This window comes from Sapajus apella, unplaced genomic scaffold, assembly GCF_009761245.1.
Source record: "Sapajus apella isolate SASKATOON/1434 unplaced genomic scaffold, GSC_monkey_1.0 scaffold25, whole genome shotgun sequence".
Lineage (NCBI taxonomy): Eukaryota > Metazoa > Chordata > Mammalia > Primates > Cebidae > Sapajus > Sapajus apella.
Window position 1 is genome coordinate 8,087,432 of NW_022436965.1, and position 17,346 is coordinate 8,104,777.

General features: G+C 47.4%; 1 protein-coding gene across 9 annotated transcripts in view; it reads left to right on the forward strand.

Annotated features, from left to right (window-relative positions):
• The first annotated feature begins 1,842 nt into the window (after nucleotides 1–1,842).
• The window catches only part of RGS8 (regulator of G protein signaling 8), a 41,546-nt gene continuing 26,042 nt past the window's right edge, over nucleotides 1,843–17,346 (forward strand). For 2 of the 9 annotated variants that reach the window (XR_004272750.1, XM_032291201.1), the window contains exons 1-3: nucleotides 1,843–1,928; nucleotides 13,295–13,407; nucleotides 14,494–14,567. Coding sequence is in view for 8 of the 9 variants with exons in the window: in XM_032291201.1 (XP_032147092.1) it covers nucleotides 13,402–13,407; nucleotides 14,494–14,567 (80 nt within the window). In the remaining variant the exon portion in view is untranslated. The other 7 variants (XM_032291204.1, XM_032291203.1, XM_032291202.1 and 4 more) reach the window with 7 other exon arrangements.

Below are 17,346 nucleotides of genomic sequence, written 5' to 3' on the forward strand. Positions count from 1 at the left end.
GCGGCGGTCATATCACACTGCGGCGGTCCTATCACACTACGGGGGTCCTATCACACTACTTTTATCTCCTGCTTCCCTAAAAAGAACATTCTCTGTTTCCCAAACAACCAGGTACTGCTAGACTTTGTGCCATTGCCCAGGCTGTTCCTCAGCCTTGCGTTCTCTAGTCCGGTTGACTCTGCTTGTCAAAACCCAGATGTACCTTTCAAGGTGCAAGCTGTGTCCAGAAGATGCCTTGTCTGAGGCGATTTCTCTAACTTCCAGTGGGACTTAATCGCTCTTCCTCTGTGCTCCCCCAGCATTTCTGCCGAGCTCTGTGAGTACTTAACTCACTTCTCCATGCATTGGAGTCAGCTATTTCTATTTAAATCTCTCTCTCCTCCTCTGGATCACCTAAGACATGACAAGGAGGTCTTAGTCGTCACTACATTCCCCCACAGCACACAGTAGGTTCCCAAGATTGTCTGCTGAATCAGCCTGATTCTGATGAAATGGTGCAGCAGTGAACTGGTGACCTGTCCCCTGAGGGGTCATCTCCTGGGTCAGTGCTTGTCAGGATCTCTGGAGTCAGGCTTGACTGAGAACACCCAGAGTGCAGCAGGGAAGGACAGCTCCCTGGAGACCTGCAGCAGTCTTGTTCTGCGCTCCCTCTGCCTCCTGTTCCCTCCCTCCAGAGAAGGCCCTTGCTTGAGAGCGCTCTTCCCGTCATTAGCTGTGCTTGTGGAGAGTTCCCCAGCTGCAGCTTCCTTTGGTCTCCTCTGGCTTCCAGGGTTTGTTGATCTATTTCTCTGGCTGTGGTTGTAAATAGAGCTGGTGACTGTAAGCTTCGGGCCTATGCAGTGAACCTGCCTCAGTACATGGGAGGTCCAGGAGACTGTGGGATCCATGTGAAGGGTCATCTCTGCACTCCAAAGCTGCTCTAGGCACTGGCCCAAGCTGTCCAGGAGGTTTTCTCCTGGCTCTCCAAATGGACCTTCACATACAGAAGCATCACATTCTCTCCATCTCCCCCCGATGCTCCCTCTTGCTCCTGCTCTTGGCACCATGACCCCCCGGCCACAGGATAGGCAGGTGGTCGAGGGGACAGTCAGGCTTGTTTGCAGTAGAATGTGAGAAAAGACACAGAACATTTCATGCATTACATTCTTTCATGTCTTTTTTTTTTTTTTTTTTGCCTCTGTGAGAAAGTTGGAGCTGTGCTTGATATAAATTGCCTTAGCTATTGCTTAAATCCTAAGCAAAAGTGGCTTTGTTGGTTATGAAAGGAGAGAGAGAGAGAGAGAAATCACCTTGAAGCCAGGCCAGGAATATGGGGCTTTATCTTTCCCCCTTCACCATCTCTCATAAAGCAACCACTTTCACCCTGGAATGATTTTGAGCATAAGCAGGTTATCCTTTCTCCCACAAGCCAGCTACCCTGCTTCACCTCCTCATGCCCCAGGTGATCTCCTTCCTTCCTCACCTCCCCCTCTGCCATCCCCTCTGAGCTCTGCCTCTCCCTGAATTCTGGAGAGCCACCAGCCCCTCGGCCGGCAGCTGCCCGTGAGCGAGCTGGGAGCGGGAGAGCCACACAGGCAGTGCCATCCTGCTGGAGCCTGCGGTCCTCCCCCGACTCTGCGTGGCAGTGCGCATCATCTGTCAGAGTGCCCCTCTCCCCTCCCTCTGCTTCCCCACCCCCTCCCCTGCCGCTCACTTGCTCTTTTCCCTTTTCATGAGATGCAGAGCCTGGAGAGGAGCGGAGCCGGCGGGAGCAGCATGTTGCAGCCGCTCTTCTAGGGGCGCTGGGTGAAGTGGGCCACCCTCTGCCACCCTCTCCCAGGTGCCAGGAGGAGGTGGCTGACTCTGTCACTCAGGGCCTCACCGAGCCATGCCCAGCTGGGGCCCGCACCAGCCACACCTTCCCAGCTGCACTGCCCACCGCCAGGCAGGTAAGAGAGGGCAGCTCCTTCCAGCAGAGCTTGAGTGGGTCCCTGGGCAGGTCAGCCTGGGCTGTAAGCCTTGCTGAGAGGTGCAGGACACTGCAGGGCAGAAAAGGCTCTGGCCTTCTGTCACTGTCCCTATTTACTCTCTGACTCCTTGGAACCGTGAAGCCCGCCACCCCCGCCAGGAGCAAGGGTGTAGAAATATGCCTTTTCTTCCCAGTTAGCAGGTGGCAAGCCTCAAATGTCCTTTTTGTTCTCCATCCTCCTTCCTCAACCCCAACTCCTCAGGTCCCCTAAAACCTGCTTTCTGTTCAAAGGTGATCCTGTTTCTTCTCTCAGCTCTGTTAGGGGGGCTCTGAAAATATCATAGGTTGACATCAGGACGATAGCACTGTCTCTTTATTTTTAGTTTCATTCATGTCTTTTTCTGCTGCTGTTTTAAATGGGTTGCTTGCACAGCAGTCTGGCTGCACACAGCATCTGTTTTGTTTCCAGTCCGTGTGCAGGTCTCTAGTGTTGCTGGTGACTAATGTTGGCGACACATTCCGATGCAGAAGGACTCACAATCACAATGAGTTGGAGGGAGGTTAAAATTGGAGGTCACCAATTTCTAAGCAATGAGTTGAGGGCACAGTTGCCTCTTACAGGGGTTGAAGAGTCTGTGGCATCAGCTAAATGGGTCCTTCTCAGCGCTGTCTAGTTAGTGACTTTTTTTTTTTTGAGCACTGTGGGGAGAGTTGCTCTTCTTGTTCTGTGACAGAGTGACTCAATATCAACCTATTGTTCAGCTACATACTGAGAGCCTGGCTTGCAAGTCTTTGTAGGTCCTGACCTTGGGGTACTTACAGTCTAATGAAATAATGAAAGAAAGCGTACCCCATCCTAAAGCATAATTAATTCTGGATTATTATTATTAATTCTGGGTTAATTCTGGATTATTTATTCCTGTAGATTTTAATAGCTTTAGAGTTTTCCTGGGAAATGGAGGATGTGCTGGCAGGTGGGAGTGAGAAAACTGTATTCATGAGATCATAGTAGTGCTTGGTTACAGTTAAAAGCTCTGAACATGCAACATGGTATTACGCTGATGATGGGGTTGTTGTTTTGAGAATGACAGTCCGGTGAGCAATCACTCCAGGAAACTAGCCTTTATTAACTCTTTGCTCTCCACCCATTCTTAGAGCAGGTTTCCTGAAAGAAGTGTGTGTTAGATTGGAAAGCTGGGTGAGTGGAGAGTAGAGTATACAGCGTGGCCCACATCTCACCATGGCCAGGCCAAGGTAAGCCTCCCTTAGCTATCGCATCCTCTTAGCTTCGTCTTTGTTTAAAAAATCTTTTCATATAGTGCCTAACATACAAAGGGATCTGGAAACTTGCTCGTATCTGTCTAGGTGCATGAAATGTGCCAGTTAGGCCAAGGTCTTTCTCCCATGGATCAGTGAACTCTGACCTGGAGAACACGGTTCCTTAGTCACAACAGCCATGCCACTGCTGCTAGGGGCTCTCAGGGGACAGAGCAAGAGTGTGGATGGACAGCTGAGCCACACCCTCATCCTTTTGTTAAGAAAATCCCTCCACGTGTGGATCTCAGCCATGGGTTAGCAGCAGCATGAGCTGGAGGTCCTGGGTTCAAGTACTGGAGGTCCTGGGTTCAAGTCTTCCTAGGGCCTTTAATTGAATTACCCTGGGCCCTCCACTCAGGGTACTGAGCATCTTCATCTGTAAGATGGGAGTGGTAACAAGTGCCTGGCTCACTTTCAAAGGAGCGTGTGAGGATCAACTAAAAGGAATGATAACTCCCAGTGGTCAAGATGTGCTGAGCAATTTTGCTAGGTTCTTGCCCTACGTGATGCTGTTGAATTCTCCCAACTTCCCAAAACAAATTGAGGTTCAAGGAGGGTTAAAAAAACTCAATGAAGTTTAGCCAGAGAAGTGAAGGCACCTGTCCTTGTATCCTCATCCCCATTTACTCTTGAACAGACTCCTTAGAGCCATTAAGCCCGCCACCCTCACCAGGAGCAAGGATGCAGAAATATGCCTATTCTTTCTAGTTAGCAGGTGCTAAGCCTCAAATGTTCTTTCTGTTCTCCACCTTCCTTCCTCAATCCCAACTCCAACTTGTGACTTGTGATTATAAGTGACAAAGCTCATATTTGTATAGACCAACCCCAACTTGTGACTGTGCTACACAAATATAAGTTTTGTTACATATAATGACTTTATGGCTTAGAACAATTTTCCTGAATAGCCTATCCCAGGCTCTCTGTTTTGTGCATGCTGGTTTCTTTTTTGTCCAAACACCTACATTTCTAGAGTTGTTAGACATACTTCCTTGCTTCTCCTCTATGCCTTGGGGTATTTTTCACTGTCCAAGAAACATCAGCATCCTCATCAGAACCTTTGCCAGTATTTTCTGTATGGGATTTGTCAGTGTTCTCTGTATGGAATTTCCCAAAGCCTTTTGAATTCAGCAATAAAAGGTTCTAGAAGGAAGAGGGTCTCAGGAAAGCTGAGTGGCTTAAGGTAGATTACTCTCAGGGCCTTGTCTCTCAAGAAAAAGTGTCAGGGAGAATTTGCTCAGCATCTTCATGCATCAGAGTGCACCCACACAGCCCTCGTCCCTCCTCCCGCCCCCAGCACAGACATTACCGTTCACCGGCACATGCCCGAAAGCAAGGCCTCTCACTGAGTGCTCTCAGTTCCCAGTTCTCTGTGAATTTCGGAGCAGATTCCAATGGGAGAACTGTCCCCAGAGTCCCAGGCTCCACTCCACTATTCCCTGCTGCTGTTGCTGTGGCTGAACCCCACTGCTGGGTCTGATGGCTGTGGATTCTCCTTGCTGCGTGATTCTAGGTATCTGGGTAGGATGGAGCGGGGAGGGAGGACATGAAAGCCATTGCCTGAAGTCATTAAAAATGGAGGATTAGAAAGAGCTTATTTTATATTCAGAAGAGGAGGGAGAGTGCTGAAGCTGCTCTCTGCCCACAGCTGTGGACCCTGATGGCAAACGGTAAAGCTTTCGTTACTGTCTGAGAAGGGGAAGAGATTGATAACCAGCACCCTGGCACTGAGAGATAGGAGGGAGAGCCACATTTCAGCTGTGGCAGGGTTTCATGCTTACCTTCCAGCTCCGTGGCTTTGAAAGCTATATCCCTCTGCTTCTCTGCCTCTGGCCCTGCTGTCCTGTCCATGCAGCCTCCACACCCCTCCCCATGGGTGTGGGGCTTCTGCCTTCCCTGACTCTGGTGTTCTCCATGTGATTGAATGTTTTCATAAGCCTAAGTGATTTACGTCCCATGTTTACTTATGTAGTCACTGCATTCTTGCAGTAACACAGAAAGTGGGCCTTGCCTTAGTAATTCTGATGTCAGAGATGAGAAGGCAAGGTCCCAAGCCAAGGAGAGCCTGCCACAAAGGGGCAGAGTTGGAGCTTGAACCCCTTTTGCTGACCCTGAAGCCTGAGGCACTCTGTGACTTTACGCTGTCTCTGTTGGCCAGCATTGTACACCAAACATAGTTTCCTCACCTACCTGCTGGGGGGCTCATGTCAGCTCAACACACATTAACTGAACCTCTTCCTTTGCTACATTTTGGAGATGTAGAGATGAAAAATACATTTTTTACCTGGCCAATGTACATAGGGAATGTAATGTACCCATGCCCGAGGCATTGCTTGGCACATAGGAGACACATGTTAGTCGGATGACTGACTGAATGAATGAATGAATGAATAAACACATGCTCCCTGCCCTGGATGAACTGAGGGTCTGGTTAGGAGAACAGAGTTGCAGGTACCCAGCTATGCCGGGTGCTGACATAGAGTAGGTGCCTGGAAGCCATAAGAACACAGAGGACGCTTCCTGAACTTGGGTGTTCAGGTGACTTTTGGAGAAGTCTTCCTGGAGTGCAGCTTGAGGATGAGCAGGACTCACTCATCAAGGACATCCTGGGCAGAGGAAATGGAATAAAGGAGGCCCAAAGACATGGAACCCTGTGATGTGTGCTCATGGTTGTGAAAAGTGTAGAGTTATTGGGGCCTGAAGCACAAGCCAGGGGAGTGGAGGTGACTCTCAAGGTAGCTAGACCTTGGGGAGTTTGTGTATCAGGATGGTTATTAAGCTGGAACTTTATCCCTAGAGTCGGAGAGCTTAAAGATTTTGAGGAGAAGGAAATGCTGTCATGTTTGTGACTTAAACAGGTGATTTGGCTGCAGAATGGTTAAACAGGTGATTTGGCTGCAGAATGGTTAAACAGGTGATTTGGCTGCAGAATGGAGCTGCATTTAAGAAAATAGGCTGTCTCACAGAGACCAGAGACTGTGAGGACATGAACCAGGACCATGAGGACATGAGCCAGAGCAGTGGTAGCAAGGACGGAGGGGAGGAGACAGATCTGAAAACTATGAAAGATTTAATCAGTATGATTTGGTAATTGGTTGTCGACAGGAGATGAGAGAAAGGGAGTTGCCTGTAATTACTTTCCTATTTCTGGCCTGAGTTACTCAGTAGATGGTGGTGCCAGAAAGTGAGATCAGCAGTTCCAGAGGAAGCCAAGGTTTGTATGTGTGTGTAGGGGATGTGGGTGGGGCGGGGGGTGGGCATGGTGAGGGTGGCAGATAAAATGGGCCAAGAAAAGATGGGGATATGATGCGCCCATTATTTAGATAGATTTGCTGTTGATGGGCCTGTAGGATATCTGAGGGGTACGTTCAGCAACCCAAGGGCTATCGGAGCCTACATGATTGGGACAGGAGCTACAATTGGAGAAAAATATTTAGAAATGGTCAATGTAGCCAACGTAGTTAGGACCATTGGCAAGGATGAGATTGCCCAAGTAGCATGCAAGGTGAGAAGAGCAGGAAGTTAAGATTATAGGGGAAGGAAAATACCAGCATTTATGGGGTGGACAGAGGAGGAGGAGCCAGCAAAGGAGAGCAAGGGGAAGGACAGCCAGGGAAGCGTGGTGTTGGAAAGTCAAGGGAGATACATGCGAGAAATGAATGGCCACCATGGCAAAGGCAGCGAAGAGGTTCATAAAGACAAGTACTGGAACATTTCCACTGGACCTGACAGTCTGGAGGCTGCATTTCGGAGGAATGGTGGGTGTGGAAGCCAAATGGCAAAGGGGTTAGGAGGGGTTAGGAAGTAAGAGAGCAGAGGAGACTCGCAGGCAGTTTTGCCAATGAAAGGAGAAACACCCAGGAGGAATGTTTTTTTTAAATAAAAGAGAAGAACGTTGTTATTGTTGAGTGCAGAATAACACGGTAGAAGGAGAAAATAGAGAGAGAGAGAGTTCATAAAGCAGGGTCCATGGGAAAGGACAGCCGGGAGGCCATGGGAAGAAAGATTCGTCTCGAGTAGACACATCTGAAAGCAGCGGGAAGGAAGTCAGGGTGTGCTTAACGTGGATAGATTAGTAGGGGTTAGGAAATGAAAAGAGGTCCAGGGATTTCATATCTGAGGCCTCGATGATCTTGATGGGACAGGAGGTCGGGTTGTGAGGGTGTGAAGGGCTGTGTGTGTTACACGAGCTGTCTCTCCACTCTACCTTCCTCCCCTTCGGCTGCCTTCACAAAAACTAGCTGGCCACTGGAAAGATAATTTGTAAAACCTGAGTTCAGTGTTTAAGGCTGCGATCATAACAGGAATCTTATGACAAGGGCTGGGGAGGTGAGCAAACAGGCCATCCTTCGTCTCCCTGTCCAGTGTTAACTTTTGGCCCTGGATTCTGCATGTGTAGATGGGCAGCTCAGCAGTTGGAACAAAGGATGCGGCTGGCTTCCACCCAGGAACTGTGAGCTGGAGTCCTGCCTAAGCCTCTGAGAAGTGTGACCTGGGACAAAGTCTTTAAAGTTTGGCTTCTGTAGGTGATGTCTAGGAGTTATACCCACTCTAAACTGCTGTGAATTTTAGCACCTGCTTCCTCGGCATCAAATAATAGGTTTTTCTTAAAGCAGATTTATTCAAGGGGAGAAAAACTTACAATAGAAAATGTACAGAAAATCAAGTCCCATTCAAATAGTCTCCTCCTTCTGTATTTCAGTTGTCTTGCACTTTGTTGCCTTTTTAAACTGAAGCAACACATTGTAGGCACAATTTCAAATATACACAGATCCAGAGAACTGAACAATGAGTCCCTATGCACCTACCACCCAGCTTCCCACCCAAGATGATTCTGAAGCAGTTCGCTGATAGCATATCATTTCAATTATATTTCATAGTATATCTCTAAAAGATAAGAGGTATGCTTTTCTCTTTAAAAAACCCTTCAATATCAAAATTGCACTAAAAATGAATAACATCTTAATACTATAAGATATCTAATCAGTGTTTAGATTTTCTCGATTGCACCGTATTATTTTTAAAATTTTTCATTTGAATCAGAATTCAACACCAAGTCCATGTATTATTACATTTGGTTGATGTGTTTTCAAGCTTTATTTTAAACCCTGATGGCCATTGTCTGTGAGGCAGCACTGTGTAATCCTCTAACATCTCCTGATTTTGTTCCATTTCCCTTGGTATTGCTATACCATTTCATTTTAGGAGACCTAAGGAAGAATTGCAGGTTTAGAAACCAAAGGCTTCAAAATTTAACTTTGAAAATTTTTTCTAGACACACTTAGAAGGGGGAGCATAAAGATAGTGAATAAAGAAAAGAGGTCGGCAAGAGGAAAACCCTGCAGTGAGCGGTGAGGAGACAAATGAATGCCCAGGAGGAACAAAAGGAGGTGAGAAAGGGAACAGAGACTTACATAACCCCAGCCACTGAAGCTCGAGAATCGCCACAGATGTGCTATTCTATACATTTTGTCTCACCTTGGTGAGCAGGTGGTAAAAAAATGAACCTTTAAATAATGATGTTCTATTTATAAAGCACCTTTTCCCAAACAGCTTATTAAATAGTTGAACAGACATTTAAGTAATCCCCTATGTAAAATGAAGACATAGTAGGAAGTTTAATTCCCATTTTACAGATGATAAAATATAGTTGAAAAGACTAAGAATAATGATAAATGTGGCTCACACCAGCTATTTGCCACCTGTCAAGAATTGTGGTAAAGACTCCATTACATCATTTAATTCAATCCTTGTAACAAGACCATGATATTGCTACTGTTATTATTTTCATTTCCCCTATGATGAAAATGATACTCAGAGAGGATGAGTAGCTTGCCCACAGTTCTGGGTCTGCCCTTAATCTGGAAAGTTACGGAGAGTTGGGGTTGAAAGTCAGGGCTGTCAAATCCACTGCTCTTTCTTTTCCAGTCAGTCTACTCTTCACTAAATCAGGGATCTGTTTTTTGCATCTACTTGCTCACTGGCAACCTTCCATTTAAAGGGAAGGCAAGATCATCTTCAAATATAATAATAGGGTGTGATGTACTGGAATTTACAGGGCATTTCCCCCACAGACTTTCTAACTTCTTTTCATATAATCACCCTGAAAAATAGACTGGGCAGGTGTGCTAATCTGTGTTTTACAGCTGAGGAAATTGAAGCCGGAAGGTCTTGGTGAGGTTAGTGATCACAGAGCTAGTAGTGGTAGTCAGCGTCATGGAGCTAGTTAATTGCAGAGTTAGTACCAAAGACCCTTTCTTCTGATTCCAAACCCTGTGCTTCTTGGTTTGCTTTGCAAACCTCATGGGCACACAGCTTTAGCTGCTGACTTCTCTCCACGTCCCCTCTGATGTTCCTTATGAGGAATTGAGCAGGGTTATTACAAATTAAATATGTGGATGCTTGAAGTGATGAACAGGAAATGAGGCTGCTAATGCTCAGAGGAATGAGATTGAGATGCATTTTTTAAAGTAGAATTTTGGGCCAAGTGGCCTCCTTCTGTCCTGCCCTTCCCTGTGTCCTTCCAGTCTCCATGGAAACCCTAAATCAATGCAGCATATGTTGATTCATGTTTCTACTGTTACTAGGAAGCTACGAAGTGGAAATTGCTTTTAAAAGAGTTACGGAAGAGCTTTAGCATGCTGACCAGAATTCAAATCTAATATCCAAATGACTGTTTTATTAAAAGCTTTAAATGTGGTATTATCCTAGGTGATATGTTGATTAGATAAACACACAGAGGCATTTGGCAATAAACCTCCCCCTCCACTCTCATGGCTTTAAAAAATATTACATTGCAGATTTAAACTCCCTTTGTCTTCAATTTAATTACATTCTCATGGTCTGTGTGGTAATGCCAGGTGCTTCTTTTGCTCTTGATTAATTCCACTCTGCCCTGACCAGGCTATTGGGTTAGTTTGCAAATGCCTTATGTACCTGTGCAGCGGACCCGGAGCATCATTAGCATTCTATTGACTGCAGTCTTGACCAGGAGGCTGCAGAAGTCTAACATGTTTCTGCCATAAGGAATCCTCGGTGATTTTTCAGATTTTTTTCATGAACTCAGGATCAAGTTTAGCCGATATTTACTCAACACCTGCTCTCTGCGAGGCAATGAGAATTAATAGTAAGGGGAGTAAGTATAAGGGTCTGTCTTTTTGCAGCACAGAGTCAGTTGAGAGGATCAGAAAACATAAATCTCAAGAATAAAATGTGCCTGTGATGTGAGCTGTCAGACAGCAAGGTGGTGCTGTTGGGATGGAGGGGGTTCCTTCTGATTGGGAGAATTCTGCAAAGGGTTTGGAACAGAGAATTTTTAGCTTGAGGTAATGGGTTTAGGGAAGAAGCTGGGAGTTAACAGGCAGATCAAGGGTAGGGACATTCCGGGCAGAAGGGACAGCCGAGGAATCAGGCATGTGTGTGGGATAGAAAACTGGGGATAGACAAATGGGACAAACTCACTGTCAGGCAGAACAAGAAGCTGCAATGGAGCCCATCAAAGATGATTGCACAGATGATCCACTTTATGGTGTCTGTTCAGTGGTACTCTGGTGGTAGTGTAGCGTGTAAGGTTTGTGGGCAGGCAGAGAGAGAAACGAGGGCAGGGAGATCAGTTATTTAAGAGGGGGTAGAGGGTTGTGCAGGCACTGGGGGCTGAATGACCTCTCACATGGCAGCATCAATGTATGGGAGGGAATGAAGTTGATAAATATTTCATAAATATGACAAGATTTAAAAACCAATTTAGGAAGGCAAACGGAGAAAAAGAAACCAGAAATGTCTGTACTTGTTGGGGTTAGGGTTAGGGTCCCTTGTGGGACTTGGGCAGAGCGATGTCACGAGCAAATACAGGGAACCCAGCAGGAATGGAGGATGGGGGGAGGTGATGGTTTAGAGACCGCACAGTGTGCAGGGTCTGAGATGTGAGGAGCTGTCCAGCAAACCTCTGGAAAAGCAGCCTGGAGCTGAAGAGGCAAGATTGAAGCGCTGATTCTGGAGGAGTGGTGGATGCCTGGAGAAGGCAGGGCCTCCCAAGGGGAGTGAGTATAGACTGGGAAGTGCAGAGACCAGCAGGATAGCCAGGAGGCAGGAGCCGGGCTTGCAATCACTGTCTTCCTGTAAGAAATGTGAGTTGTGGCCAGTTGAGGTGTCTTGTGCCAAGTCTCCAGCTAGCAAGTCAGGAGCAGTAGCCGGAAAAGAACACAGAGCTCTAAGCCCGGGGAATGCAGCATCCAAGGAGATGAAATACTTTCTCACGAGCACGTAAACCTGCTTGCCTTCTCCGTTTATTGATTTCAGGAAAGAAGACAATGCTAGAACGCTTTATTTTAGGTTGAGCTTAATTTTCCTCCCTGAAATTATGCTCTGACCTGTTCGGGAGATTACGCTGGTGTTTTCTCGTGAGAGGGGCGTGTGCTAGGTCTGTGCTTCTCAAACTGCGGTGCTTCGTGATTGCTCCTTGGCGTTTAGGCGTGTTTTGGTTAGGAAAAAAAAAAGCTTGGACTAGTTTTAATTTTCTGTTTCCTTGTGTTATTCATGTCCACGCACTCTTGTCCTTCTGCTCTTCATATTCCTGTTCTTGCTTTTACATTTTTCTTGTTTAGTATAGCTCTTCTTAAACCTTGGACTTATTGACTTCCTGTGACCATATTATTTCTCCAAAGGCTAATTGAAGATTCTGATGCCTGGTTAACATTGATTAGTGTCCACTTACGACTCAGGCCCATTTGCAGTCCTGCTCTCTTTCCTCGGGGCCTTTACCCCCTGGATACTGACCCGGGCAGCATGAAACTTAGAGGCCTTTGTTGCACTGTTTCGGGGCTGGTGGGAGGTGTCCAATGACAGCATTACCTTTGTGTTAAAGTGAGGAGCATAGCAGAGGCTGGAAGCGTCAGGTCTGGTGCCAGATACCAGGTCTGCCGCTTTTCAGTGACCTGTCTCTATTTCTCCATCTGTAAAGGCGGGGCGGTGGGGGTGATACAGGTGTTGGCTTTGTAAATTTGTTCTGAAATTTAAATAGATAACTCAAATGCAATGTTGGGCATCATGTCTGGCACATACTAACTGCTCATTAAACATGAGCTATGTGGCTTCACCTTATTCTGTAAACATATCTTGAATCAGGGGAGTCCTTATCAATAGGCTTTTATTCACCAGTATATCTGTGTACCAGTTTTTTTTTATGGTGCAGTGTACGAAGAAAATGTCCAGAAATGAAGGGTTCTCTTTCTGCTTAAGTTCTAAACCCCGGTTAGCAACAGGGTTCAAGAAAGGGGTAATGAGAAATGAGAAACTTTTCTTTTGCTTCTCATTTTGTAACACAAAGTTCCCTTTCTTTAATAGAGGGGCACTGTGGACGTTATCAGAAAGAAGCAGTGAGTCACTGTGGAGGCAGCATCAGAATTTTTATTTCGTCTTATCATCAGGCAGTGAGTAGTTGCGGCAGAATCGTTTCACCGAGAGAATTCAGGTTATGCACCAATAGATCTGCCAGGAAGACGGGGTCCTGGTATGATGCAGTAGAAAGGGCTCCCTGTTAGAGTCACGAGACTCACATTCTGGTCCTTGCGCCTCCTCTGGCATGTTGTGTCGCTTTGATAAAGGTACATCACCTTCTCTAGCCGCAGTTTTTTTCGTCTGAGGGTAATAATACCCTCTCTGACGATGGCATAGGATTGTTGAGTGACAACATATGAAAATGCTTTATATATTTATAAAAAGGTTTAAAAAATGGAATCCATTTCCATTATTATAAAGCCATCACTTTCTGTTGAGGTTTCTGCTGCCTTCGGGGTTTCAGAAGTGACTTGCAGCAAAGGTTATGTGTCTTTGGAGCTAGTTCCTGAGTGGGAGTGTAGACTCACCCTTAGGGACGTAGAGGATAACAAGAAGGCAAGCTTTCTCCCAGGGTGGCGGTTTGCAAACTTTAGCACGCATCAGAGTCACCTGGAAGCCTGTTTACCGTCCCCAGAGCTCCTGATTCTGTAGGTCTGGGGGTGGGGCCTGAACATTTGCATTTCGGATGCTTCTCAGGTGATGCTGACGCTGCTGGTCCAGGGACCACGCTTGGAGAACCACTACACTAGGGCAAACAGGAAGAGAGTCCTCCTTCTGGACTGAAGCAGGCAGTGTGAAGACCCATGTGGGTAAGGCGGTTTGGAAGAAAAAAAATGGAAAAGACAGAAAAATAGGGATATTGTGCAGATTTGGCGGAACAAAGGGAAAAATCTCACTCCATAACAAATGCAAGTAGGGGGAAGTTGCTAGGTGATGGATGAGGGAGAGAGGTGAGTTTCTACTGTAGGAAAAGCCAGGTGAGAGGCAGGAGCATAGAGTTGGAAATATGCATGTTTGGGAAGGCAGAGGAGGTGGAAATTTCTCATTAAGAAGTGGGGAGTGGCGTGGTTGGCGCTGGTTAGGGTGGGAGTGGAGACGAGCTGGGGGAGAAATGCCTCTGTGGAGTAGGGGGCACAGCTGAGATGTGGCAGAGGGCTAATTTCAGGGCTGTGTGGTTTGGCTTGGCAGTGCAGCACAATAGAAATTGGGAGAAAGGGGGTGGAATTTAGATGTGTGACCTGCCCCATAGCTTTCTTGCTCTCTGCATTTATCACATCACATCACACCCAGCAAGACAGCCCCCCCTCCTCCTGGCTCATTAGGAGACTTGATTTGGAGTGGCTCCTGCTGTCAGCAGCTGTCTGGGGCAAGATCTTTATGCTCCCTGCTCCCGGTGCAGCAGCCAACCTTCAGCCAGCAGCGGAACTCATTAGAAGAGGGCCCCCCTGGACACTTGATTTTCAGCTCACTGGTGACTGGAAAGAGTTAATACCTATTCTTTGCTGCCCCTTGCACAGCCTCTGGGCGCAGTGGGAGGCAGATGTGGGCTGTGGGGACTTCTCCTTGAGCTGCGGCCAGAGGAGCTTCAGGTTAGTGAGGCTGGGCTCAGCTCAGGGGCACCTCCTGCATCCTGCCAATGAGGATGGGCGTGCAGACTGTGCCTGGGAGCTGAGCTGCCGCCCGCTGGGTGTAGGCTGCTTCAGTATTTACTGGATGTGACAAGCAGAGAGAAGAGCTTTCAGCTGGGCTGCTTGCTGCCTGGCTCAAGTGGTGGGAGGTGTGTTGTGCATGGCTGTGTGTGTATATGTGTGTACGTGCGCCTATGTGTTCATGCACACATGCCCTTCACTTGCCGAGGATTTGACCGCTAAATGAAAGATCTACTTTTTCCCCAGAGCGCCTTAACCCGCAGCCTCTCTGACCATCCAGTGGGCAAAGACCCGCAGGCCATGAGGACTGGCCAAAGACAGTGAGTATTGCCTTTGCTTTTCTCTTTCCTCTCCAGGGTGTCTGTGTGCACCGATTGCATTATCCATATTTAATTAACTTGCCTCTTCATGCATATTGATTGCTTTCTTCACGCTGAGTCTCTAGTTTCTCTCCCCATCTTTATAAATCTTTGCTCTTTGCTTTTAACCTTGGTTTTATCCTTGAGTATCCTCTCTTCCCATTATGTCTCATCCCGTCTGCCCCGACGCACCTGTGACTTGATGCCCACCTACGAGGGCGCGTGCACTGTGGAGTCAATCACACCTTTGAAATTCCTGGGCCTTGGGTAACTTCTGACTCTCCTAAGTCCAGGGCCAAACGGGATAAAAGACCTGCTGGGATGGACAAGGCAGCTGGGTCAGAGTGTCCTGCTGATTCTTATTTAGTGGCGTCTGTGGCTGAGTGCACGAAATGGGTAGTGGAGGGTCTGAGCAGCAATTTGGGCAGTGCTGGATCTGAAGGAGAGAGACAGGCATCTGAACAGCCTGGGCAAGCCAGTGTGTGCTGGCCGTGGGATGGGAAGAGAGACAAGGCAGGGACAGAAGGCTGGGGGATTCCCTGCCTCACATGACCTTGCCTGCGACGTAGGTGGGCTCGTCTCTTGTTCCATTTGGCTCTAGGATAACAAAGGTCCCTGAACGGGTTTCCCCTTCCCCTGGGGCCATATCCCACAGCAAGAGGCCTAGGTGTCCCAAACACGACATCTAGGGACCATCACAGCTGCAAAGGCTTTGATTTCCCGACTTCTGGGCAAGCAGGTGTAAGCCCGGTTAGGAGAAAGATTAAAGAAATGTCCCTGTGATGATGAGTATTTCCACACAGTCTCACCAATTGTTTTTTTCTAGTTTTAACAAAGCGATCTTTTAATTTTATTAATTATAGTATTACTAAAGAAGCTATTTTTAAAAAGCACTTGTGAAATGTCCATGGTAATATAAAAATAATTTAAATGGTGTAGCTCACATAGGAGTCGTATCTATCTAAATTAGGTTTCCTTTAAAGTGGATTCTATGTTTGGTGTCAGAGTTCCCCAGGGGAGCCCTTTATGGATAGGCAGTTCTCCTCACGTGTTTCTTCCTATCAGAGTTCTTCTGTGGGAACAAAGGATTTGAAGCACTGAGAATGGAATCCTCAGGAGAGGAAGACTATAAGTCAGTCAGCTTTCAACCTCCATGACCCCTTTTCCTCCACACTCATGTCCTTCCTGCTCCGTGTCAAGAATAGGCCAGTCCCCAGGCTGAGGAAGGTCATGTAGGCTCCGTATGGGCAAGAAAGGGCGACTTGCATATTCATTTCTTCAGCCTGCACCTGTGATCCCTGTAGAGGAGCAAGCCTGTGTGGTGCCTGACAAGCCTCTCTTGGAGTTCCTCCAACCTCCCTCCCACTACCACTTTCCTGAGTCTCCACGCACTCCCACCTGGGACAGGTGCCCTTGGAGGGAGGCAAGAATCAGAGCAGCATCCAATCAGATTATTTTGGAGCAAGTACTCCCCCACCCCCCACCAAGCCTGCTGGCCGGTCACTTGGGCCCCACTTTAGTAAGAGAAAGAGAACAGTAAATTTTGGTTTGTTAGACCCACGCCTCCCCTGAGGCACACGTCCCACTTTATTTTTGATGGCCAGTGGTTGGGGAATCCGGAACTCCTAACCAACAATCACCAACACGAAGCCACCAACAGTCTATTCTTGTCCACTGTTGGTTTGTCATTCCTGCTAAGGACAAGTGGACATTGTGGGTCCTGGTGGGGATGTGTGGGGAGGTGTTCCGTTGGCCGGAAGCCATCTGAGAGGATGTGTAGTGCAGTCAGATGAGAGAGGGTGGCCCCTCTTACAGCAGATTCTTTGATTTTAGGTGAGAGGACGTGCAAGGGTAAATTCCTGAGCCCCGCAGTCTTATTTCCTGCCCTGACGTCCCTGCAAACCGGCCCAAGGGTTAACCGTAAGCGGATGCCTGTATGGCGGCCTTACTGATGCCACGCAGGTAATGAAATCAATGGCCTGTTTTCTTGCCCCTGACCCTTTCCTCTTTTCTCCACCTTCTCAACCCCTTTGCTGTTTGAGCCTGGCCCAAGCCTTCGGAGCCCATGCGTGGTCCACTTGCATCTCTCCCCATAGGCCTCCTGTGTGAACTGCACGGTTCTTGTGTGTGTGCCTCTTGCTGAGCTGTGGTCTTAGACGCAGGACCTGCCTTAGCTGAAGCCCTCCCGTCGACCGGTGGGACAGCTTGGCAGGGACTTACGTGATGGAATGAGGGCCTATGCATGAGCTTGTATGGAGCCATTTAGGGATCTCTGAGAGTTCCTGGGATAGGGGCTGCAGAAAGGAGACGGAGGAGGGAAAGCTTTGTTACTCTTTTAAAAGTATCCTTAACCTTTGACTCTTGCTTCTGCCCTCATTATTTCAGACTTAAGAAGGTTATCACTGAGGTCTTAGCTAGGAAGAAGAAAAATAAAATCATTTTGTCCCAAAGAATATTTTGTAGAAGATTTTTGCAAACTATTTGGGAGAATCACAGTTGTCTTGGTAACAATTAGCAACCATTACACTGGCCCCTGCTAAACCTTGTTAAATGGCTTGTGCGGATTTGCCATTTTTTGGAAGTCCTCTTGATTGGTCTTGGAGGGCAGTGACCTGAGTGTTTTATGACTGGTGATCCTGAGGCGTGAGGAATGAACCAACTCACTGAAATTTGGGCTCTGGTCTGTGGGGCAGCCTGAGCAGGACCTTTACTTGAATTCATGGAATGCGATGACTTGAGT